Raw genomic sequence first — 24,199 nt, forward strand, 5'->3', positions numbered from 1 at the left:
GTAAATAAGAAATTAGAGATGTCTTGAAGGTATGTAGGAAATTAACCCTCTTATATTTAAACCAAGATCATTTTGTCAGATTTATCAATTATTTCACGAGAATATGTAATCCCTCTCCTCTTTTCTAATTCTATGTTTGCTGGATTTGCAAGTGCGTGCTGCACTACTTTTTCCTAGGTAATTTTTAAGTTCTCAAGTTGTTTCATAAAAGTTTCTATCAAACATCATTTTCTCTTTTAACTCAAAAAAAAAAACATCATTTTCTATAAAATAAATATTTATTTTTAGGAAGCTGATAATTGTACTCCAAACAAAGTACCCGTGCGCGTCTCCCAACCTTCTAGAATATCGACGACAAAAAGATCAGGTTTTACTTCATACAGCGCAATAACAGTAAATCTTTCTTTATTATATAGAATTCCGCTGCATGAAGAGAAAAACGCTCTGTTAAACAAATTTAACAAAAGCACCGCCAAATGCAGCGAAACAATCATATAATTGAAACATATAAAGGAAAGCGTTTAATCTACTGCGTTCAAGTGTTTAACTTTCATTGTAAATGAGTTAAATTTTCATTTTTAAAAACAAAAATGAATCCCCGAATTTGTCCCCGAGCAAAAATTTACAGATCTAAACTGGAACCAATCCCCAAGCGCGTCCCCGAGCACGAAATTTACACCTCTAAATTTGTACTGATCCCCGAGGGCGTCCCCCAGCACAAATTTTCTTCATTTGTGCAAAATGTGTCAGGAACAGTACATGTGAACAACTAAAGCATGTAAATCAATATATACTGGCAAGCAAACAACATAAACAAAGCATTGAAAATTTGTGCATATAAACATGTGTTTACAAGCACATTTTAAAGAATATAAACCTGTGTTTACAAACACATTTTAAAACATATAAACTGTGTTTACAAACATTGAAAAATCTGTGTTTACAAACACATTTTAAAGCTTATTCTTCAAACACATTTTAAAGCATATAAACCAATATGTAAAGCAAGTAAATCGATATATACTGGCAAGAAAACAATATAAACAAAGCAATGAAAATTTGTGCATATAAACCTCTGTTTACAAACACATTTTAAAGCATATAAATCTATGTTTACAAACATTAAAAAATTTGTTACAAACATATAAACTTGTGTTTACAAACACATTTTAAAGCATATAAACCTGTGTTTACAAAAATTAAAAAATCTGTGTTACAAACATATAAACCTGTGTTTACAAACACATTTTAAAGCTTATTCTTCAAACACATTGTAAAGCATATAAACTTGTGTGTAAAGCAAGTAAATCAATATATACTGGCAAGAAAACAACATAAACAAAGCAATGAAAATTTGTGCATATAAACCTGTGTTTACAAACACATTTTAAAGCATATAAACCTGTGTTTACAAACATTGAAAATTTTTGTTACAAACATATAAACCTGTGTTTACAAATACATTTTAAAGCATATAAACATCTATTTACAAAAATTAAAAAATCTGTGTTACAAACATATAAACCTGTGTTTACAAACACATTTTAAAGTTTATTCTTCAAACACATTTTAAATCATATAAATTTGTGTTTACAAACATTGAAAAATCTTCATTTAATGGATTACTTGTTCAAAATGGACAATGTCAGCACTTCAGAAATGGGAACTACCGACAGGCGATGTTAAGCTCTCAATATAGCAAAACTAGGCAAGTGCAGATGGCAATGGTGTTTGTGTTATGGCGAGAAAGATGCAACAGAACATTCAATGAGCACCATCAAACAGTAACGCAAACAGCGCACGAGGTACTGTCAGAGATAGCGATTTGGTTTCAGGCACAGTAAAACCCGCACATGGTAACTGGTACAGAGGGATTCTCGGTTTGCTGGTAAAGAAGGCTGCGGTTGGTCCTGGTACAGAGGGCTGTGTTGTTTCTGATTTATGTCCCTTATTTTGCTTCCTTCTTTTTATTATTGTTTTATGTTTATCTTCTTTGTTTTGTAAGTTGTAATTGGACTTGACACTCCTGGTGTCTTTTTTTAATGAAATCTAGGAGCTTGACTCCTAAATTTTAATCAAAAAAACTTGTTCAAAATGGAGACTGTATTTTTAGTTATTAAATATCAAAAGCTGTTTATTTGCATAATTAAAATTAGAACCAATCCCCCGTCGCATTCCCGAGCTAACTGAGTTTAAATTGTACTTTAAAGTACTTTAAAGTACGTTTAAGTAAGTAGTTAATTAATGATTACATAACTGTTAATAAGCTAAGGAACTAGCTCGGGGATTAGTGATTACAACTCCTCCTAACAGACTGTCCACGAAATTAAAGCGCAAGACAAAACCGTGCAAAGCTAACATTTAAAGCAATCAATGTAAAATAGCAATGCGTTAAAACATCGATGCGTTCATTAATGATAAATTAACAAATTTTCGTTATTAGTGAACAGTTAAACCCAGTTAAACCAGTTCGAGGACAAGCTCGGGTTTGATGGCTCGAGGTACCAGAACATTTCTCTTATTTTTAACCTTTAATTAAATTTATATCTGAGCAACTCACTTTTAATTCAAACAAGCTGCAACCTTAGTAACCAAAATATAAATTTCAATTATAGTTTCGTAATTTTCAACTCTCAAACACTGGCCTACATATCTGCCCATTGTCACGCACCGGTAATATTATATATACGGCAATAATATATAATACCAAAAGTCCAATATAAGGCTTATATTCCGATACCGTTTGTGTTACTGGTGATATTTAGGCCTAATTTTTAGCGGGTTTCAATAATTTTGGGCTGAACTGCCATTGAAACTTGTGAGTTGTATCAATTGGGCTCTTTTTAACAGTACCTTTTTAGCTCCAAATTATTTAGATATGGTATTCCCGGCCTTTGTTATGTATTAATTAAATTGTGCCATGCCACTTCTCTCTTTTATTAATGGAGATGAACTGAACTAAATGAAGTATAAAAAAATATATAATTTCAAAACCAACTTCGGAACACGAGGTATAGTCGACAAAAAAAAATGAAATAAACACCTCAGTTTCATATAATTTTACCTTGTGATTATCCTATTAACTGAATCATGTGCCATGAATGTTGAGTCCGTATCCGCCCAGGTACCTAAGGTGCAATTTATAAAAATGGACGGCCCAGTTAATTCCATCCAGGCTAAACTCAATCAGGTAGCTGTTGAGGCTATAGGGGGCCTGCTTTGAGATTCGTGCCAAGTGAAATGAATGGTCCAGATTCAGCACTTGCACCTCTGGTACCTGGGGTGATGTGGATTGATGAATGTTTGCTTATTGCCAAATACAAATATTTACGGTTCAAGTGTGAAAACCAACATCTTTTTGCTCTGATTAATTTCATTTTCATAGGTTGCAGAACAAAACACAGTGAGACTTAAGAAAAATACACGAGACTTCATTTATTGCAATAGTGGAGCCTGATTAATGAGAGTTAATTATATAAAATTTTCATGTTGCTTACTCAAAATTATATGAAATATCATACATTAAGTACAAACAATTTGAAAATAAATGAAGTCAATTGACCGTATTTTTTTTATATATTTATTTAAGGAAAAAGATTAACCAAATAATCACTTTTATTGAAAACTTTCATATTTATCAGGTTCACAAGTTTAAACTACGAAACCAGCAGTGCATTTAATATATTTGGTTCCACATTTTAAACCTGCAAATCTAATAAATATAAAAATTAAAAAAATGATTATCTGATTTTTTTTTCTTGAATCGGGTACGTTTGGATGACACGGGAATAGCTCCAACCCAGGAATAGCAGCTATTCTTAGCGAGCTATTCTTTGTTTTTCACGTTTGGATGAAAAAAAAAGTTATTCTCAACACAAGGAATAGCTCGGGTTAGCTGCTATTCCGCTATTCCTTAGAAATGTTGGGTTAGTACGTAGCTATTCCGAAATGTCAGGTTAGCAGCTATTCCGAGCTATTCCAAGCTATTCTTTGTTCCATTAATTGCTATGTAAAGTCAATATATGTCAGGTTAGCAGCTTTTAGTTATGTATATAAAATAAAACATGCTTTTTAGTAATTAATGACATCCATTGCTACTGTATTCTAGACATATGATTATAATTGAATTCAACGACACATCAAATAATGGAACTTGCAAGCTATCATAACTAGAGAACCCATTACTTAATTACACTTAACTATTTTCCTAAATTTTTGTTACGGCCCGTGACTCTATTTATGTTATAATTCTGCAGAATACAGATGCTCATAAGCATGATATGCACATAGAGATTGACCGGATAAGTGATTTGCCAGACGAAATTCTTCACCATATTTTGTCCTTCTTATCGACAAAAGAGGTTGTGCAACAAAGCATGATATCAAAGCGATGGACAAACCTATGGATCTCATTATCTCACCTCAACTTCGATGGAACTGATTTCGTTAGTGGCAATTAATACAAAAGAACACTATACAAAGTACGAAAAATTTGGCAACATAGTGTTAAACCACCATGAATCTTCTTGCATCCATACATTTCAGATAAGATTTCATGGTTGTAGCTTCTATGGTTTTGTCAGAACATAAATCAGTTCTTGCATGAAAGTTCAACCCTCGAGTCCTCTCTATCGAGTTCCTCTATCCTTTCATGATTTTTTAGACTTTATGTTCACTTGCGAGATGCATGTCATTGACGGTTACTAAGTTTAATGATTGGTCTTATGTGCTGAATGATGTAAATCTACCGCGCATAAAAAAATTGTATCTAAATAAAACTCATTTAGATGAAAAAAAAGTCTCACCAGGCTTTTTTCAGGATGTCATGTTGTTGAATATTTATCGTTAGAAATGTGCCGTGGAGATTTTCTTCAATTTTCAGGCAGAAGCTAACATTTTTATCTCTAATTGATTGTTTTTACTACAAACGACAATTCAAGTATTATGAATTGAAATTGTCAAATGCAATACAAGATAATGTAAATCTTTCATGCATTAGAAGGTTGAATTTACAGACCGCTTGTCTTGATGAAGAGAACATCCATAAACTTCTCATCGGCCGCCTGTTTCTTAAAGATTTATCGTTGGAAAATTGCTATGTTGAATTTTCAAAAAAATTTAGGCAAACACTAAAATGTTTTTCCCTCAAAAATTGAAAGGGTCGTAGTCAGAACGAACATTTGTGGGTGTACGGCCAAGTCGACGGTACTTTTATCGAAGTAAATTTGCAATTCGCCAAAGAAAATGATACTGGATTTCTGAAACACTTCGACTCTTACTATCATGCATCCTTTCATGTGTTGAAATTTGAGTTTTGTGCTCCTGCTAATAAGGCATGCATGCATTTTAACCTTTAACATTTTATCATATCTCTGCTACCATCAACATATATACAACAGCCATGTTTATTCATATTGTCGTTATATTTATTAATTTATATCAATATTCTCCATTTTTTATCTATGAACATAGGTTGACCTGAAATTGAATTATGAAAAATCCGAGTATTATTTGATCAAACATAGAAAAGAATTGCTAATTCAAATATAGAGAATATATCAATCAGTACCAGTTCCAACTTAAATGCATTCGGATGAGATCCTAATTTGTTTGAAACCCAACCCGACCCGCCTGTTTCCATGGTGTTATTTATGAACAGAATGTCCCACCCCTATCTAAAACTTCACCTGTCACTTCAATCCACAGACATATTTTATGCATGAACAGAATGTTTCTACAGAAGTTGTATGAGTATAATTCTTACATTCTTATCTGGAACAATATTCGCACAGAATAAGCACGGAATAAGAGAGAGCTAGCTTATGAACCAGATTCCTGTCCTATATATGCTTATTATAGAATTTATTATAGAATGACTGAATTGTGTTTGTTAAAGTGTATATAGGAAGAGATTGACATATTATTCCCAATTATGCACTGATAGCCACTATCAGTTTTTCAAAAAAAAAATATTCCCAATTATGCGATCCTACCTTAGTCACTACAATGAGCAAGCTCAACTAGGGAGAATTTAGGAATTTTTTTATTTAGAAATAAACAAATTCATTTCAACAAAACAAACACCTTCGGTGCGGGATTTATCAAAAGCTGCTCCACCGGTGGAAGCATGCCATAAATCATGAACCTACGAAGCTGCTGCACCGAAGATGTTTGTTTCGTTTATATTGATTTGTTTCTTTCTAAATAAAAAATAGAATCAGAATTTAGCCTAGTCACTCTGAAAAAAAATCCATTTGAATTAAATTCACTGTACAGGATCAATCTACTTGCTTTTCAATTTTGATATTTATTTCGTATATTTTTTATACAAGAAATGAGACTGACCACCAAACCGAATTGGTGTTCATTACTTGTAGATACATATAACTCACCAAAATAAGCTATCATGACATTCAAGCTTAATTTACGGATTGCAAAATTTTATTTTATCATTTATTGATACAGACATACAGTTCGTTGAGCTTTAAATCATCTAAAGCATGTCAACTTATCTATAATTTTCAATCATTGGATCAATCGTTAATTATATATTTTTAATTTAATGATATATGGCTGAAAATTATATATATTACTTTTTACTTGTAAAAGTCATCAATAAGTGACACCTAATTAATTTATGTAAATTAATTATTTTATTTTGTGATAAATTATTAAAATTTCTATATATATTTTTTTGACATCGTATTCTCCATCTAAAAATTAAATTCGTTATGTAAAATATATTTATTTCGAGATGAATTAAGCTTTCAAAATAATTATTGAAACAACAAAGTTCTAACGCATATATATGAATTCAGCTCCTCCCAGGTACCGTAGAGGATCCAACTCACTTTACGGTTTGAGATTCGAGCTAGCGCAAGTGACAGTATTATTGGACTTTGAGATTCGTGTCAAGTAAAAAAGAATGATCCGGATGCACTATTCGTAAAAGATTCCATTTTCAGGTAATGGAGAGGATGTGATTCGCATATATATATATACTGATATACTGTACTGTGTTTACAAAATCATGCTGTTCACTATCTTCCATAATCCATAGTAACAGTTAGAAGATAATAAAAGCTGCTTGTTGTTATCATGTCATCATTCAGAAGAGAGAGAAGATAGTAATATTTGGATATTAACTGGATGTCTGGATTCCTTCTCTCGACTAACAGTCGCACGCTTGAACATGGATAGTTGGATCTTGGATGCATTCTGTGACTGTGAGCGATAAATAAAATAACAAGCCGACAGCGGAAAGAGCTGATCAGAGCCTCGAGTGCTCTCCATTTCTTCGATCTCAATTAAAGGAGACGGTTTTAATTTCAACACTGAATAAGTTAATATATTCGAGGTTGATCCGTTGATGCATGAAATATTGGATAAATCATTTCATGTGTCACGTCGATAAATTTAATTGCGAACTGTATTATCAAGGGCGAAATTATTTGATAATTAATAGAAAAATTATGTTTTATTTGGAAATCCGACATTAAATATATGATTATATTCATGTCCATAGAAAATGATGATATTTTGTGTATATTTTGTCGTCTATTAAGTGATTTAATTTTTTTTCCTTTACAATTTGAATTATTTATTCTCGATACACCGACAAACAATACTCAAATTGTTTGAATGTTCCGGTACTTCATATATATATTTAAAAATAACCTATATATATTTGTTTTAATTTTCAATATTATTTGAATTGATTTGTGAATATACAGACACAAATATCATTTTTTTTGTTTGATTGATCTCTCTTCATTATTTCATTTATTTATATTCATTATAATATTTATATTTCTAAATGATATTATCATATATTCAGAATAACATCTATTACTTCATATCCTCATTTATTGGTTATTGAGGCTTTTAAAGATTATTGTTTACATATATTCTTTACACGGCAATTAACTAGTATTCTATTGGCTAAGTGGCATAATCTACACACTCAGCTCATTGACTGTCACCCAAATCCAAGTTTGAATGATACATTATTGTGGAGATGATCTACAGTTGGTAAATTTTATGTACATTCATATTATGTTTGGCTTGAATATGATGGTATACCAAATAATGAGTTTACATCTATTTGGTCTTCAAAAATTTCTTTAAAAGTAATTTTTTTTATTTATCTCCTTAAGAGAAATACAATCCTTACAAAAGAAAATCTTATTAATAAAGGATAGCAAGGAAATACATCATACCATTTTTGTGGTGTTTTTGAATTAACTGATCATTTATTCGTGTTTGTCCATTTACTTACCGATTATGGCTTTAGATTGCTAATCATAAAAATTTTATTTTTGATGGTTCTACCATGGATGGTATCTGGTTTCTAAATGGCCCTATACCTCTTAAAAATAGGGCATTGGTTGAACTTGTTTGCAGAGCTGTCTTGAAGTGTATTTGGCTTGAACGAAATAAAATGTGCTTTCAACAGACTCATATGCCTACTTTTAAGGCTGTAAGTACTAAAATTATCTCATTAGCCACATTTTGGTGTCAGACTTTAAACAATGAGTCATTACTCAATTTGTCTTTAATTTTACCATTGGACACTAATAACATGCCTTGCCAGGATTTGAGTCTAATAGGAATCCAAGTGGTCAATCAGGTAGGTGGATCAGAGGAAGAGGATGGGGCCATGCCAGCATTGCTGGATCAAGGAGATTCTACGCATGGGACAGAATTCCTGAATGATTTACTTGCTTTTCTGATGGTTACTATTATGTTTGATGTGCTATGTGTGTAGCTGTTTTGTTTTATGCATATGTTGTTTTGTTATTTTGGTTTAGGTGCTGTATTGGCATGGTCCAATTTTTGTGTTTCTGGATTATATCAATAACTTTGTAAAAGTTCCTTCTTCCAGTTATTTGAATTTGAGAGCAACATACTTGATTTCTAATGAAATCGGTGGGATTGTACCCAGTTTTTCAACAACAAAAAAACTAATCAAGAGCAAACATAATTTTAAAATATTACTTTCTTAAATAGCAATAAACCTTTTTTTTAATATAAATTGTCAATTCCATATGGAAAAATGTTGGGGGGGGGGGGGGGGGGGGGGGGGGGGGGGGGTCAAGACTCCGTACAAATTACTGGGTCTAGCCAAGGTAATTCTCCAAGAAATACGATTGAAAAAAAGAACGGCCAATATATATAGTCCTAATATTTTACATCTTTTAAAACTTTGTAAGTGGACTTTCAAAATAAAAAAAGAAGGATAAAGTAAGAAATTAGTACATTTTTTTTTTTCATTATGTTTCGTATAATATATTATCAAATTCTATTCTTTTAAGAGTAAATTTCGTCGGAGGTCACTAATCTTTGTCCTTTGTCACAAATTGGTCGTTCAAATTTGATTTGTCCCTTTGTAACTAAAATAATAATGAAAAAATTATATGATAACTTTGTTAGGACAAATGAAAAGTTCAATAACTACAAAAAAAAAAAAAAAATCAAACTTGTGTCATTAATTCTTAACAAAAGATAAAGTTTAAATACCTCCAACAAAATTTACCCTTAAAATTATAATTAATGCGTCATCTCTCTCTATTTTCGTCCCTCAACTCATGGTGCTACTAAAGTGATACGAGTGAGTCTATGGTACTATGCATATTACGATTTGGCCCGTAATACGGCTCAATATTCGACTTTTTAAAATTCTAACGGTCGATCCGAACCGTTCATCTTGTTCTTCATATTAATATGTGTTTGGAGACCAAATTTTACATTTTTTTTTAATTGTTTTACTATTTTTTTAGATTTATTGAAAATCATTGTTTTTGGATGGTCCAGAATTTTCAGATCAAGTGATTTTTTAAATATCTAAAAAAATAGTAAAAAATTTCAAAAAATGTAAAATTTGGTCTCCAAACACATATTAATATGGAGAACAAGATGAACGGTTCGGATCGACCGTTAGGATTTTGAAAAGTCGAATATTAAGTCGTATTACGGACCAACCCATGATATGCACAGTACCATAGACTCACTCAAGTGATATTATCCTATATTCAATCATGTATGTGAAAAAAAAAATAGATGAATAAAATTTGAAATTAGAACTTTAAAACAATGCCTCTGAAAGTTCAGCTAGTAATTAATTTGGACATTTAAAGTACAATTTAGTCTAACTACCGACGTAAATTTGGGGTAAGTATGCGCACGATCAAAATACATATATACAACGACGAGATCTTAAAGTTCAGATTGAAAAATAGGGCAGAACTTTTCTTTTTATTTTCACCTTTTCAAATTTTAATTTCAAAGTACTGATTTTTTATTATAACATTTCCAATTTGTATTCACTTATAAAATGGGAAGTGTTATATTGAAAGTAAATATTAGATTACTGAGTACAGAAAGAAAATTTTCTCACTTCATACTCAAAGTTCTCTTCTTCAGAACCTCTTAATTATTGTGGAAACTTAAATATTGTATCAAATATGTAAAATGAAATTATTAAATGTTATTGAAAGAGAATAAAATAATGACTTAGCTTGTTGCCTTTTTTTTTCTATGAGATCACTATTTTGAAAGTTCAGTACTCAACGCATAAACATCAAAATTTATTCAACTCATTCTATTAATGCTATAAGAGTGCAATAAAATTTATTATTTCAAGCTAGAATTTGATATCAAAATTTGATAAATAAAATCACATTTTTCACATAGACAGTTTTTTCATTATTTGTAACAAACAAAATTTAATTTATTCTTTCCTTAAAAGTTATATTATTTTTTGTTCAATTATGTCTGATTTCTCGTTTGCACAATTTTATAATTCATTCGGAAAGACATGCATCGTGTTGGTTTATTATATAATTGATTCATACGCTCAAACAAAAGGCCGGGAAATAAATTAAAAATTTGCAAACGAAAAACTAGATATGAATTGGACATAAATTATTTGCACTTCAAAGAATGAATAAATTGAATAAATTTTTTTGACAATGGTGAAAATTGTCTATGTTAAAAATAAGACTTTGTGTAAAATACTAAAATTTAAATGTAAAAGTCTATCGCATAATGAATTTTATTGATATCTTATAGCAATAATAATTTATGTTTTCATACTAATGAGATTTTTTCACTTGAACTTTAGTAGTCGCCACTAAAACATAAAAAAAAAATAGAAAAATGTTTCTACAAAATAAAATTGATCTATTAATATCAAAAGGCCATACCATATTTTACCCTTTTTTAACAATATGTTGATACAGGAGATTTGTCAAACTAGAAAGAAATTAATTAAGGATAAATTTGATATAAAAATATATAAAAAAAAAATTGCATGGAGCATTCAACTTTCAAAATAGCATTATGACAAAAGAATAAAACGACAATAAGCCAAATCATTATTTCATTCTCTTTCAAATATTATTTAATAATTTTCTTTTTACATATTTGATACAAACTTTAGTAAATTCTTATCATAATTAAAATATTTTAAAAGGGAGTAAATTGAGTATAAGAAGAGAAAAAAATTATATGCGTTCAATTTGTATTCAAAATAACGCCTTTTGTATAATGGCGAAGAATAGATAATCCGTTAAAATCAAAACCAACCGGATCTGCGCCGAATCGCCACTTTAGACCGCCTAAAAAGCGGTGAAATTTAAAAATGAACAACTCGAATCTTTTCCCACAAAGGGACGAAAGAAAACCGAAAATTCTCTCAAGTCACGCGCACCGGATCTTAATCTCTCTGTTAACCGCTTAATTAAATTAATAACCTCCTGTTTGAACGAATATTCGAAGTACCAATTCCCTGATTTATTAATGTACAATTCAATTTGATTTCAAATCCCATAACAATGGGAGCTGCATACATCTCCACCATCCTTCGCCTACCTGTTATCTGTGGAAAAAATATGGGGTCTCAACAGTGTGGCGAGTCACTGACACCACAAATGACATTTACACTAGTGACTCGCTATACTCTGTGCAGTCTGTATCCGCCACAGAAAACCTAAGCCTCTTTTGCCATTTTGGTTTGTAAAATTAGCACCGAATAACAGTACAATATTCGAATGAGATGCCAACGCCATAGTTGGATTTTGGCCTTCCTTAAATACCGTTGGTACTGCCTCATTGTTTCTCGCACATTCTTTCCTTGGAAACTCTCTAGTTTTCTAGCTTTCTTCCTTGTCTGATAAATCCTGCATCACGCAAAAAATGGAAGGAACAATGATCGTGTTCGACTTTGACAAGACGATTATAGATTGCGACAGCGATAATTTGGTGATTGATCATTTTGGTGGTACAGAGCGGTTTGATGAGCTCCTGCTAACCTTCCCATGGAATACCGCTATGGTATGAAACTTTTATCTAAGTTTCATTTAATTTAATTGATTTTTCACAACCAATGCAAGCATTTCAAAATATTGTCAATCTATTATCTTTAATTCGGATATATTATTAGTATTGTCCTTGTATGTTCATAAACTTTTTTTTGGTAATATGTTGTTGGATATTGATGTTTGCATTATATTCTTGTAGGATAAGATAATGGGGGAGTTCCATGAACAGGGGAAATCCATTGAAGCGATTAAAGAGATCCTGATCAAAGCTCCTTTGTCCCCTCATACCATTTCCGCCATTAAATCAGCTTATTCTCTTGGGTATATTTTATTTTTCTTTATGTAATTATCTTACATTATCTTATTATATGTTTGGTTAGAGTGAGAATAGGCTATTTTGGAACAAGGCTATTCAGAATAGCTTGTTCTATGTTTGATTGGAGACTTGGAGTTGAATAGCTAGAATAAGGAATGCAAGTCTTTTGTTATTAGAATAGCCTATTCTTATAAAAAAGTTGAATTTGACTATTTTTATAAAATAGATGACAAAAAAAATTATTCTAACTATTCTTATTTTTCAACCAAACATATTCTATATAGATTTAATAATCTTGTATTTCTTATGAACCGTAGACTTAGTGAAGTTACATGAATTCTCGTTTCTCTACGAAAGATTGCAGGTTTAATTTTCAAAAATAGTATCTAAAAAATATTAAATGTTGTGATGTATCGATCGGACCTCTAATGAAAAAGAAAAAATCCCATTTGTTTTTTCTGAGAAGACCAACTTTCCTTTATTTGTTTGAATTTTGGGCTGTGTCAAGTTGATTGTTAAAGTTATTTGATTGGCCCGTTTAAATTTGACCTGAAAATATGAACCCAGGAATAGACTCAGGCCCGGTTTTAAAACCCCAAGGCAAATTTGAACTATTTTGTTTTTTCACTATTGAGTTCACTTACAAACTTTTTTGTATAATAATTTACTCAGGTGTGAACTTCGAATAGTAAGCGATGCAAACATATTCTTCATTGAAACCATACTAAAGCACCATGGTTTAATGAATTATTTCTCTGAGATAAACACAAACTCAAGCTATGTGGACAATGAGGGGAGGCTAAGGATTTCTCCTTACCATGACTTCACTATTTCATCTCATGGCTGTAGTCTCGGCACTTGTCCTCCTAACATGTGCAAGGTATACACATCTCCACATTTGGTATATAAAGTTAGGGTAGTGATATTAAGGTAACTCCCCCTTTATGCATTTTTATTGTTTTTGGTGGTGATAGATTCTAGAGTGAGGCTATGGTACTTTGCAATGCACAGATCATTTTGTGCATTGGACTCATATCTCCGTCTTCAAAGTCGTCGATTCGAACCGCTCAACATTATTATCATATGAAAATATACTTGGAGACCAAATTTTATATTTTTTGGAATTTTATTTTACTATTTTTTGAAACAATTAGAAAATCACTTGATCTAAAAATTCTAGACCATCCGAAAGTAGTGATTTTCTATCTACCTCAAAAAATAGTAAAAGAGTTCCAAAATATATAAAATTTGGTCTCGAAGTATATTTTCATATGATAATAATATTGAGCTGTTCGGATCGACTATTTGGACTTCGAAGATGGAGATATGAATCCAATGCACAGAACGATCCGCGCATTGCAAAGTACCATAGCCTTATCTTGCTCCTCTATTTTGTCCACTTTAACTGTGCGTGCTGGTTTTTTGTTAATTCGATCAATTTTTATAGGTGTGTTTTAGGAAACATAATTCTGGTACGAAAAGGAAGAACAAATTAAAAAATATACATATATATATTTTTAGTTTCTTTGCTTGACATAAATGCCAATATCATCATTGTCATGTTACTTCTCCTACTCAATATTGCTCGTGTAGGATTTATATATAGTTCTTATTCCCTCCCTTATCTTATCTTATCTTATCTCACCTTATCTAGCATTTGCTTGTTGCCTTTAACAGGGCTTAATAATTGAAAGGATAAAGAAATCAATGTACAAAGAAGGCAAACAAAGGCTAATTTACTTGGGAGATGGCAAAGGAGACTATTGTCCTTTATTGAAGCTAAGTGAAAGGGATCAAATGATGCCTAGAAGAAATTATCCCGTGTGGGATCTCATTTGTAGCAAGCAAAATGACATAAATGCCCAAATGTATGACTGGGCTGATGCTGAGGAGCTTGAGAGGGTTCTTCTCAGGCTTGTCAATGGCAATTCTAGCTCTGTTCAGTTGATTTCAGCCGATGCCACGTGTCATGCGGCTGTGCCGGTGACTTCTCATGAGGCTCTTCCAAAAGTACTTAACGTTAGCAATTAATTTAGTACCGAGTCGCATTTTGTATTGGAAGGAAGCATTTTACAATAAATGCTGTGTTTGGCTTTTTTTCTTTATCCTTAGTCCTTTGTAATCCATTGATAATGGATATAGTTTGGCCAATCAAAGATGGTACAAGATTAGTAACAAGTATAAATCGACATTAATTAGAATGAAGAATAATTTGAGAATAGTATAATTAATTATAACCTACTAACCCAAATTGCTGTGGTGTAAACAAAACTAGCTAATCTGGACCTCTATGGACCTTTAATTTGTTTTCAGTTTGACAACTAGAATTGTTAATCATTCACTATTTGTTTATATTAAAGATGCCAAAGGTGCTGATAGATCTACTAACTGAGTCTAAGGTAATAGTGGGGTTAGTTTTTTGAGTAAAAAATATTGGGGTTAGTTGAAGATGCCGATCATATCTTGCTTGAATAATTTGGATGTAGATAACTAGCTAAATAGAGCAAAAGATGTACATGTCACATGCAAATATAAGAAAATGCATAATGAATAGTTTATACAGTATGCAAAATAGTCTCTGTGTAACAGGGAGCCGACATTTCCATAAACTCATTAAGCAGCAATTTAATGCAACCCTAGCAAACTAGCACCACTGCACCAGCCACCAGGCACCAGCAATCAATGACTCACAAAGCTAGATGATAAATATCAGACATAGCTAATCACCACAAAGCTACAAGATAAAATTTATAAACTTATTATTTTACATTATACACACACAGGAGAAGTTTTTGCCTATAGAAAACAATAAAAAAAAAAAAGAGAGAAACATAAAAGTATCAATAGATTTTAATGAGTAGAAGGATCGGTAGAAATTATTTCTACTGATCTAAAGTTTGAATTAGTTTGGATCGGTAGAATTTTAATTCAACTAAAAAATGTGATAGGTACAATAAATTATTTTGAGCTGTTCATTATTGTGCTTTCTTAAAAAGATTGTTAGTTTTGAAATATTAATCTATAAGTTCCAACATATACATTGCCAAGGTTTCATCCGACATGTTCGCTTTATCGCTTACCTGGAAAAATGGATTTGTGGTCAAGTACTATTGGGGCGGTACTTCTATTTTTATTTTTTTAGAAAAAATATGGGTCATGTCCATATTGAATTTCATTGATAATAAAGTTACATGTGGTTTGTAGAATTTTTTTTATAAACCATAATTAAAAACCAACATTATTACATTTTTTTTACAAAAATCATAAGAACCGAAATATCATTTCGGTCCCGAATTGTCTCTAGTAATTTCACATTTTTTCAGACCCGCTGCCACAAAAAATCCTAAACTGAAGGTTCCTGGCTGAAACTTAGGGGTTCTTGGCCGAAACAAGAATTATTTCAGGCCAAAACTGGAGGTTCCGACCGAAACAGAGGCCCAGAAAAGAGAAAAAAAAATATATGGGACCGAAATGTCAATTCGGTCCCAGTTGAAAAAACAGTGGACTAAAATGACATCTCGGTCCAAAGTATTACACCAACGGCTACACCATTTTTTCATGAAAAAATGTGAAATCACTAGGGACCGAAATGTCATTTTGGTCTCAAAAAATAAAAAAAGTTCCGGACCGAAATGGCATTATATTTCTTATGGTTTTTGTAAAAAAAAAAATAATAATCAAGTTGGTTTGGTAAAAAAAATAATTAATTATAGTTTATAAAAAAAATCCTGATTTGTAACTACAAAATTTTGAAAAGGAAGAGACGCTCAAAACAGTTGAGCGTGAAAATTTACAAAATAAAAACCAAAAGGAGAATTAAAGTCAAAAAACAAATTGTCGACCAAAGGTTACAAGAGCAGTTAGAGCAGCAGGTGTTTCAGTGATATACCGGTAAACTTAAGTTTATCAAGTTCTTTGGTGAACTTAAGTTTAAAACCCGTCAAATCGGCTTTAAATGACAAATCCTAACCGTTGAAATCCGCCTATCTTACAAGTGATGCATCTAGTACATGTGAAAATTTGAAACATTTGAATTAATTTAGTATAAAGTCGAGCGGTCAAAATTAGAAGGTTAATAAATTAATTTTAATACATTCATTTTTGAATGTTTTTGACCTTTTGACCCTATGCAAAATTAATTTTTTTACAAGTAGACGCATCACTCGTAAAGTAGGCAGGTTTCAACGGTTCGGATTCATCACTTAAAGCCGATTTGACGGATTTTGAACTTGAGTTCACTTGATGGACTTAAGAACACCCTAGTTCTGCTCCTGTCTCGGAAGATTTTGGAGCAACGTTCTTTCCACAACAAAAATAGCCCAATGAGTAACAATGCCCTTTCTTCTTTAGGCATTGCATTATCCAGTATCGTGTTTAGTGTCAATCGTGTTTAGGGGCAGAACTGGGAGGGTGAAAGGGGGGCCAAGCACCCCCATAAAATTAAAAGTTACTTACTGGATGGTTATTTTCATATAGTTTTTTACAAATGCATACCGATTGACATCCTTCAAAGAATTTCAGCCCCAAATTCAAATCGTAGTTTCGCCTCTGAACATACAACGCCCTTGCAATTGAACAGCTCAAAAACTAACAATCTTTTTAATACAAGTGGAGTGTTGGAGTGTTGGGTCGGTACTTTTATTAATACAAGTGGGATAGTTGCGTGCTGCGTTTTTGTTAAGCCTAAAAGAATATACAGGAGTATTTATGTACGAAATTTTTTATCTATGACAATTGACAAATTGCAGGTTAACTGAATAATGACTAATCACGTGCTCAATTAAAATCTTACCAACTACTACAATTCTCAGGGTAAAAGTACGTACCTTATTCAATGAGCACTGGTGGGCTGGTGGCCCAAGCCCAGGAAACGGATTAACAACTATTTTTTTAATGAATCTGAATGCTTCAAGACCAATTGGCATAAAATATATTTTTCAATATTCCGAAGCTAACCCGGTTCGGGTCCGGATCTCCTAACGTAACCTAATTTTTTGTAGATCTGCTCTGTCCGATTCGAATCCGATCAATCCGGTTTGAGGTGTAGGCGTGTAGCTCACGGGCCTTTTTAATCTGATAGTCCGATTCGAATTTGCGGTTCGGATCTAAACTCAAAAATTGAGTTACTAGAGGAGATCCGAACTCAACCCGGTTCCACATAACACACCCAAACACCGAGGTAGAAGTTCTTGGCAGTTTCCGGCGGACCAACAAGGCAACAATAATTCCTCGAATCAAAGTATCCACCAACCATGACACTATCCTACTTTTCCAATACTACCCCTCTCCTTCTCCGACCCGTCTCTCTAGTTGGACTCTATTATGCTGTCTCCTGCTCTTCTCATTTACGAGCTCTACACTAGCGATGCTTGGGGATGAAGGGAAGGATCGACGTGCGTGGCTCGATATTCCTCTCCCCGTAAAGGAGCTGATCGCCGGAGGGATCGCCGGCGGCGTCGCTAAGACCGCCGTCGCTCCGCTTGAACGCGTCAAAATTCTTTTCCAGGTTGGTTGACTTGATGATTTTTTTCGTATTATTGAAGGAGGTTGTTTTTTATGTTTCGTTTGTGATTGGCGAAAATTGTGTATTATCTTACTGATTTTCCCATGATTCCATGGCCACTGTTGATCAAGCTTTTCTACTGAATTCAATTACGAGGCCTTTAACAATTATTAGCCAATGGTAATTTTTCCTTAATTTGAAAAAGGACAAGAAAGAAACGCACATAGCAAGTCAAGTAGCTAGATAAGCTCCAATTTATTATTCCCAGAGTTATTTTGTTATTGCAAATGGTGGAACAGTAATAAGATTACATGCAAGCGATTGCTCCTAAAATATAATTGCATGCAATACCACTTATTGGTATTTGGCAATCTATCTCTTCTGCAAATCCATTTGCCAGAAAAATATTGAATGGAGTTCCACAAAATGTTAGCCTCAACCTCCATCACTAAGGCTATACTTGTTCTTAGCAATGATTATTTTGATATGATCTGGGACCAGATTGTTGTGAAAGTAGACATATTAGCGGTACAAATATTATAGCGTACTGATCAGACTTGGTACAGACTGTTGCTGCTTTGCTGGCAGCTTTAAGAGTTGAAATTTTTTTGTTATCATTTTACCTTATGTTATTAGCTACCAATTACCTTTTCCTGATTTATTTTCCTTTATTTGGAAACACAAATATGACCAACAATTTGTACATATGTGCTGTACCAGACTAGAAGAGCAGAATTCCAAGGTTCTGGGTTAGCCGGATCATTTAGGAAGATTTTTCAAACTGAGGGTCTTTTAGGGTTTTACAGGTACATTTTTTATTTCAACTTGTAAGGTTCTTCAAGGGACGGGTCCTATGTTTTGGTTAAAAGATTGAAATGCATTCTATTTAGTATGTACCTCTGAAAAACTAATGAGGTGGGATCACTTGACAATTATTTATTTTGACAATTTTGATAATCATAAAAAATAATGTTTAAATTTGTAATCCAATGTTATAAATATGATCTATATAGTGCATAAAATGATAAAAATGTATTACTGTTTCATCAAGTGATTTGAATTTTTCAATGGTTTCAAATAACGGCTCTTGATGCATCATAAAACGATGCTCCAGTTGTGTGAATTTTGATTGGCTCTCTATCTATATATCCAACAAAATACCTATAACTTGGTTTTTTTTAATTTTTTAACCTTGTTCGAATTGCTTTGAGAACATATTGTCAACACAAGACATTGTCAAGTGATCCCTCCAGAAATAATGATGCCCTTCACATTTCCTTCTATTTAAGTAGTAGTGAAACCAGGCTTCTTCATTGCACTGTTTATGCAAAAAAAGGTGAAGGGTAGTATGGTGATATCTGTAACAGTTATGAACAACATGGTTGTTCCACTTTTTTTTTTTTTGCTACACTGGTTATTTTGTAATTATACTGAGTATATAAGGGACTTCCTGTTATATAAAGTTTTATAAAAAAAAATTGATTTTCTTCCTGTAATCTGTGCAATTTTAGAAAGTTTGTGCATGCCTGTAAGTTTCAATACATCCAACATGCTCGTGATGATTTAAGAAAAATATTACATATTTTTCTTAAAGAAATTCCCAAACTGGCCCTCCTATATACATTTCCTCTAGACAAATGGGCAAAGAATGAAAGGCAGTTTGGTTGTATTAAAAAGGCACGCTATTTTGGATATTTCATTATTTCTCAGTATACAGAGTGAAAGTTTTCTTTTTCTTTTATCGACATTGTCTTCTGATTGAAGGTTAGATACATTGTTTACTTTTCTATTTAAAGGTCATTGCCAATTAATCTCTTACTTTTCTTTTGTTTTACTATATTTCTTTCTTTTTTTTAATATTTTCTTAGAGGAAATGGGGCTAGTGTGGCACGTATTATACCATATGCAGCACTACATTATATGTCATACGAACAGTATAGAAGATGGATTATACATGCATATCCTGCTGTCAACCAGGGCCCAGTACTTGACCTAATGGCTGGTTCCATTTCTGGGGCTACGGCAGTAATTTTCACTTACCCTCTTGACTTGGTCCGTACCAAATTAGCTTATCAGGTAGCATTTTCTCTCTTCTCTCTCAGTTTGAACCAAGGCTCAATTTTTTCTTAAAAATCAATTGAATTATTCTGTTATCCTTCTTTTTTACTTTTTAGTATTTATTATTGTCTTTGTTTATTTCCATTGGACGATGATAGGTGAGGACATCATCTAAGCTTGTCCCAGTTAATGTGGATATATATAAAGGAATTCTTGATTGTATAGAAAAAGTATTCAGGAAAAATGGCATAAGAGGACTCTACCATGGCATTGGTACGTCTTTCCTTTTTCTCTAGTTTACTTTGTTGTCAAATCATATTTTTCAGTTCTGAAATTCTAGTAGTAGAACAAGCTAGTTGCAGAAGTACGAGTCAGATCATGCTGGTGACGACCATACCTATAGAAACAATCACTCTCTAGGATGAATAGCACAATTATGGGTCAATTGGTGCAAATACAGATCAAAGTGAGGGTTATCTGCTCAATTGAAGCTTACTAAGCGCTTAATCACAATTAGTTGTATAACTAAGATTATTTCAGTCCAATTGAAGGTTAATGGGCTCAAATATCTGCAAACGCTGAAATTTTGATACAGCAGTAATTTGTCCTTGTAGTGGAGTTTCATCTTAATTGGTGCAAATACAGATCAAAGTGGGGGTTATCTGCTCAATTGAAGCTTACTTAGTTCTTAATCACAATTAGTTGTATAACTAAGATTATTTCAGTCCAATTGAAGGTTAATGGGTTCCAATATCTGCAAACGCTGAAATTTTGATACGGCAGTAATTTGTCCTTGTAGTGGAGTTTCATCTTATAGTCCATAATCATTCACAGTGCATGTTTCTTTTTATCTAACAGCGCCCTCATTATATGGTATATTCCCTTATGCCGGATTGAAGTTCTACTTCTATGAAGAGATGAAGAGACGTGTACCAGTAGAACACAAGAAAAATGTGTTTGTGAACCTGGCATGTGGGTCCATTGCAGGCCTATTGAGTCAGACCATAACTTATCCTCTTGATGTAGTCAGACGACAAATGCAGGTATTACAGGCTCTCTTTTTTTAAATTAAATCAACTATTTTACTGTTTCTAAAAAATACAAATTGACAGTCTGTTGTTTATAAGGGGAGCTGAACACTTTTGGGTTTAGCAAATCACACTGAACTATTTCACTGGTTGCTGGACCAAAGATATTACATTAGAAATTGACAATTTTGATTCGACTTCTATTAAACCCTCCTTCCCTTGGTGCAAATTGAAGTAATATAAAGCCAATGCTGTTGGCCCTTGACTTTGAGGAATCAACATTGAGCATTTCTGTTGAGTTAATACCCAAAAAAACAAGAAACAATAAATGCTAACAGTTCATCAGTCTATTTTGCACTTTATCCTCAATTCTGACAGCTGTGTTATTTGCACGCAATACAAGAATATTTATGTTAGTATGTAGTATGTTTACCAAACCATTTGGTTTTAATTTTTGGTAATCTAGTATGATTTTGCATCAACTTTTCTAGCTAATAAAGCTAGAAGTATGGTAGTCGATCAATTGTAATGCTGACCAGTATGGATTCAATCACAAGCATTCAGAATATAAATATTTGATTTTGATTATTTGTTTGGTGCCTCGCAAGATCCTAAAAGAATGTGTTGTTCATTGTACAGGTTCAGGCTCTTGCAGTACCGGATCAGATAAAGATGAGAGGTACACTAGCAATCCTTATTTCGATAGCAAGAACTCAAGGCTGGAGACAGCTTTTCTCCGGTCTAAGCATTAACTATTTGAAGGTATGAGAAAAGCTAATTAATCAATCATTACAATACCAGTTAGATGCATTATTAATGAAATGCTTCCTAGAGTTGTATACCGGCCATTATTCCAAGCCTTGTCCAAGTCTTTATATCTTAAGTGGACCCCATCCTAAATAGAAACACACAAGCATGGTATTTTGTTGGCATGTGGTACTGCTGTGTACCACTGTTATCAGAAAAAAGTTCTCACAATGTCTTAGAAAAATCTGTGTTGACTGTAAAAATCTCTGTTTGATTTATGAAACAGATGGTCCTGCTGTGTACCACTGTTTTCAGAAAAAAAAAAAATGTTGAAAAGAGCACTACATAGCAAATTAAGTATCTTCAATATGAGGGATGAAAATTCAATTTTACTTTGTTGGCAGATTTTAAATTTGCACAGTTGATTAGTAAAAACTAAAAAGTAAAAAACACTATTCTCCTTAAACTTAAATGTAATGGTGGTCAAGAGTAGGGGCGTTCATCGGTTCGGTTCGGTTTATAGGCAAACCAAAGTTATAATTCGGTTTCAAAAATAGAACCGAACCCAAGTTTTACTTCGGTTTGTTCGGTTCAAACCGAAATATATTAATTTTTTAATTTAAAGCAATTGATTTATAATAAACCGGGGTATTAAGAAATAAACTGGAGTATTAAAAGTTCGGTCAGTTCGGTTATTTCGGTTTTGAAAATTTCCAAACCAATTTTATAATACTTCGGTTTTAAAAAGTAAACTGAACTGAACCATTAATCCAAAAGGTTTTGAACCGTTTGATCCAATATAAAAGTTCGGTCGGTTCGGTTATTTCAATTTTGAAAATTTCCAAACCGAACCGAATTTATAATTCGGTTTTAAAAAGTAAACTGAACCGAACCATTAAACCAAAAAAACTAAACCGTTTGGTCCAAACTAATTCGGTTCGGTTCAAAACCGACTAAACCGGACCCAATGAACACCCCTAGTGAGGAACTGACCATTCATTTATCAAATGCAAATACAAATGAATGATCTTACATTTATTTGATTTCAGTTAATTGTTATTTCACTTTTTCCCATACTAGAACCAGTAGATTAAGTAAAGTTTGAGTCACATTAAAGGTCACGGTAGATATCAAGATCATTAACAGCAGCATATCCTTCATAATGTAGTACTTGTGCAAAATTTCCTCAATTAAAATAGGTCACCAGAAACTTTGTTTCAGTATGGTTTGCTTGTTTACTAGCATTTCCTCATGATGATTGGTACAAGCTGTATGATCGTGACATAGCTTTTGCAATACTTCACTATACTTCTATCCATATTTATCTTGTGTTTTCTTGACTTCATCATGTGGTAAATTTAATTACCAGGTAGTTCCATCCGTAGCAATAGGATTTACAATGTATGATCTGATGAAACTTCGGCTTGAAGTTCCTTCTCGGGACAAAGCTGCTGTTGCAAGGGAGAGAGCAAGAATGGATTAGCCATTCTCCTTCTTCATTCTGTCCAAGATTAGTTAATTGGTAAATTCAGCGAGTTGTCAGTGGTTTGATGCGAATAATTTGTCCTGTTTAGCAATTCATTGGGACAACCATTTGAAATCGATTTTTTGTGCTAGGGTTTCATCAAGTGCAGAAATGGCTGTGCACCTGATTTGATTATTGATATTATTATATGTTGTATATATGTGAATAATGGAATACGTGCTGTAATAAGGTTGAGGGACGGTTCTTGTATGTAGTACATTCTCAAATTGCCTATTTTAAAAAGAATAGCTCCTTCCTATTTTCCTCTTCCTTGTATTTTTGTTTTCCTAATGATATATGAGAAAAATAAAGTATTCGAAACCTGTGTTAACAACCAAGCCTAATCATCAATGGTTAATGATAGTAAAAGAAAATTGTTAATACCAACTTTTCAATCAAACTTGATGATAAGTATGTGGAGAGTTGGATGAGGGCAAAAGGTTGGAGTGGGATATCAGCCAAACCTACTACCCATCCTATACTAGTCTGGCACAATTAATAGGTGTGGCTAGGCCGGACTGGTATATAAAGAAGCGGTATGGGAAGCAAGGTGCAAAAGCATGTGCTTCTCACAGATGCATACATTCGCCTACTAGGCAAAAGGAGCTCCTCTTATCTTGCTTACAGTGCCTGATACACGCCACATATCAGTCAGCTACATGCTTCTCGTTTTCCCAGACCACCCATGTCAGGATTTTTTCT

The 24,199-nt window shown here is 32.8% G+C and overlaps 2 protein-coding genes across 2 annotated transcripts; both read left to right on the forward strand.

Annotated features, from left to right (window-relative positions):
* Window positions 1–12,108: 12,108 nt before the first annotated feature.
* LOC144571578 (inorganic pyrophosphatase 1-like) lies at window positions 12,109–14,792 on the forward strand. The gene is made up of 4 exons (XM_078320917.1): window positions 12,109–12,333; window positions 12,520–12,641; window positions 13,309–13,516; window positions 14,314–14,792. Exons 1-4 carry the CDS (start codon window positions 12,196–12,198, stop codon window positions 14,665–14,667), a joined length of 822 nt encoding a protein of 273 aa, XP_078177043.1. The 5' UTR covers window positions 12,109–12,195; the 3' UTR covers window positions 14,668–14,792.
* Window positions 14,793–17,886: 3,094 nt separating this feature from the next.
* Window positions 17,887–23,756, forward strand: LOC144571800 (Mitochondrial substrate carrier family protein). The gene is made up of 7 exons (XM_078321180.1): window positions 17,887–18,142; window positions 18,860–18,945; window positions 20,008–20,215; window positions 20,356–20,470; window positions 21,056–21,240; window positions 21,865–21,987; window positions 23,342–23,756. Exons 1-7 carry the CDS (start codon window positions 18,002–18,004, stop codon window positions 23,453–23,455), a joined length of 972 nt encoding a protein of 323 aa, XP_078177306.1. The 5' UTR covers window positions 17,887–18,001; the 3' UTR covers window positions 23,456–23,756.
* The last annotated feature ends 443 nt before the right edge of the window (window positions 23,757–24,199 follow it).

The sequence above is a fragment of the Carex rostrata genome, chromosome 19 (genome assembly GCF_964058835.1).
Source record: "Carex rostrata chromosome 19, lpCarRost1.2, whole genome shotgun sequence".
Taxonomy (NCBI): Eukaryota; Viridiplantae; Streptophyta; class Magnoliopsida; order Poales; family Cyperaceae; genus Carex; species Carex rostrata.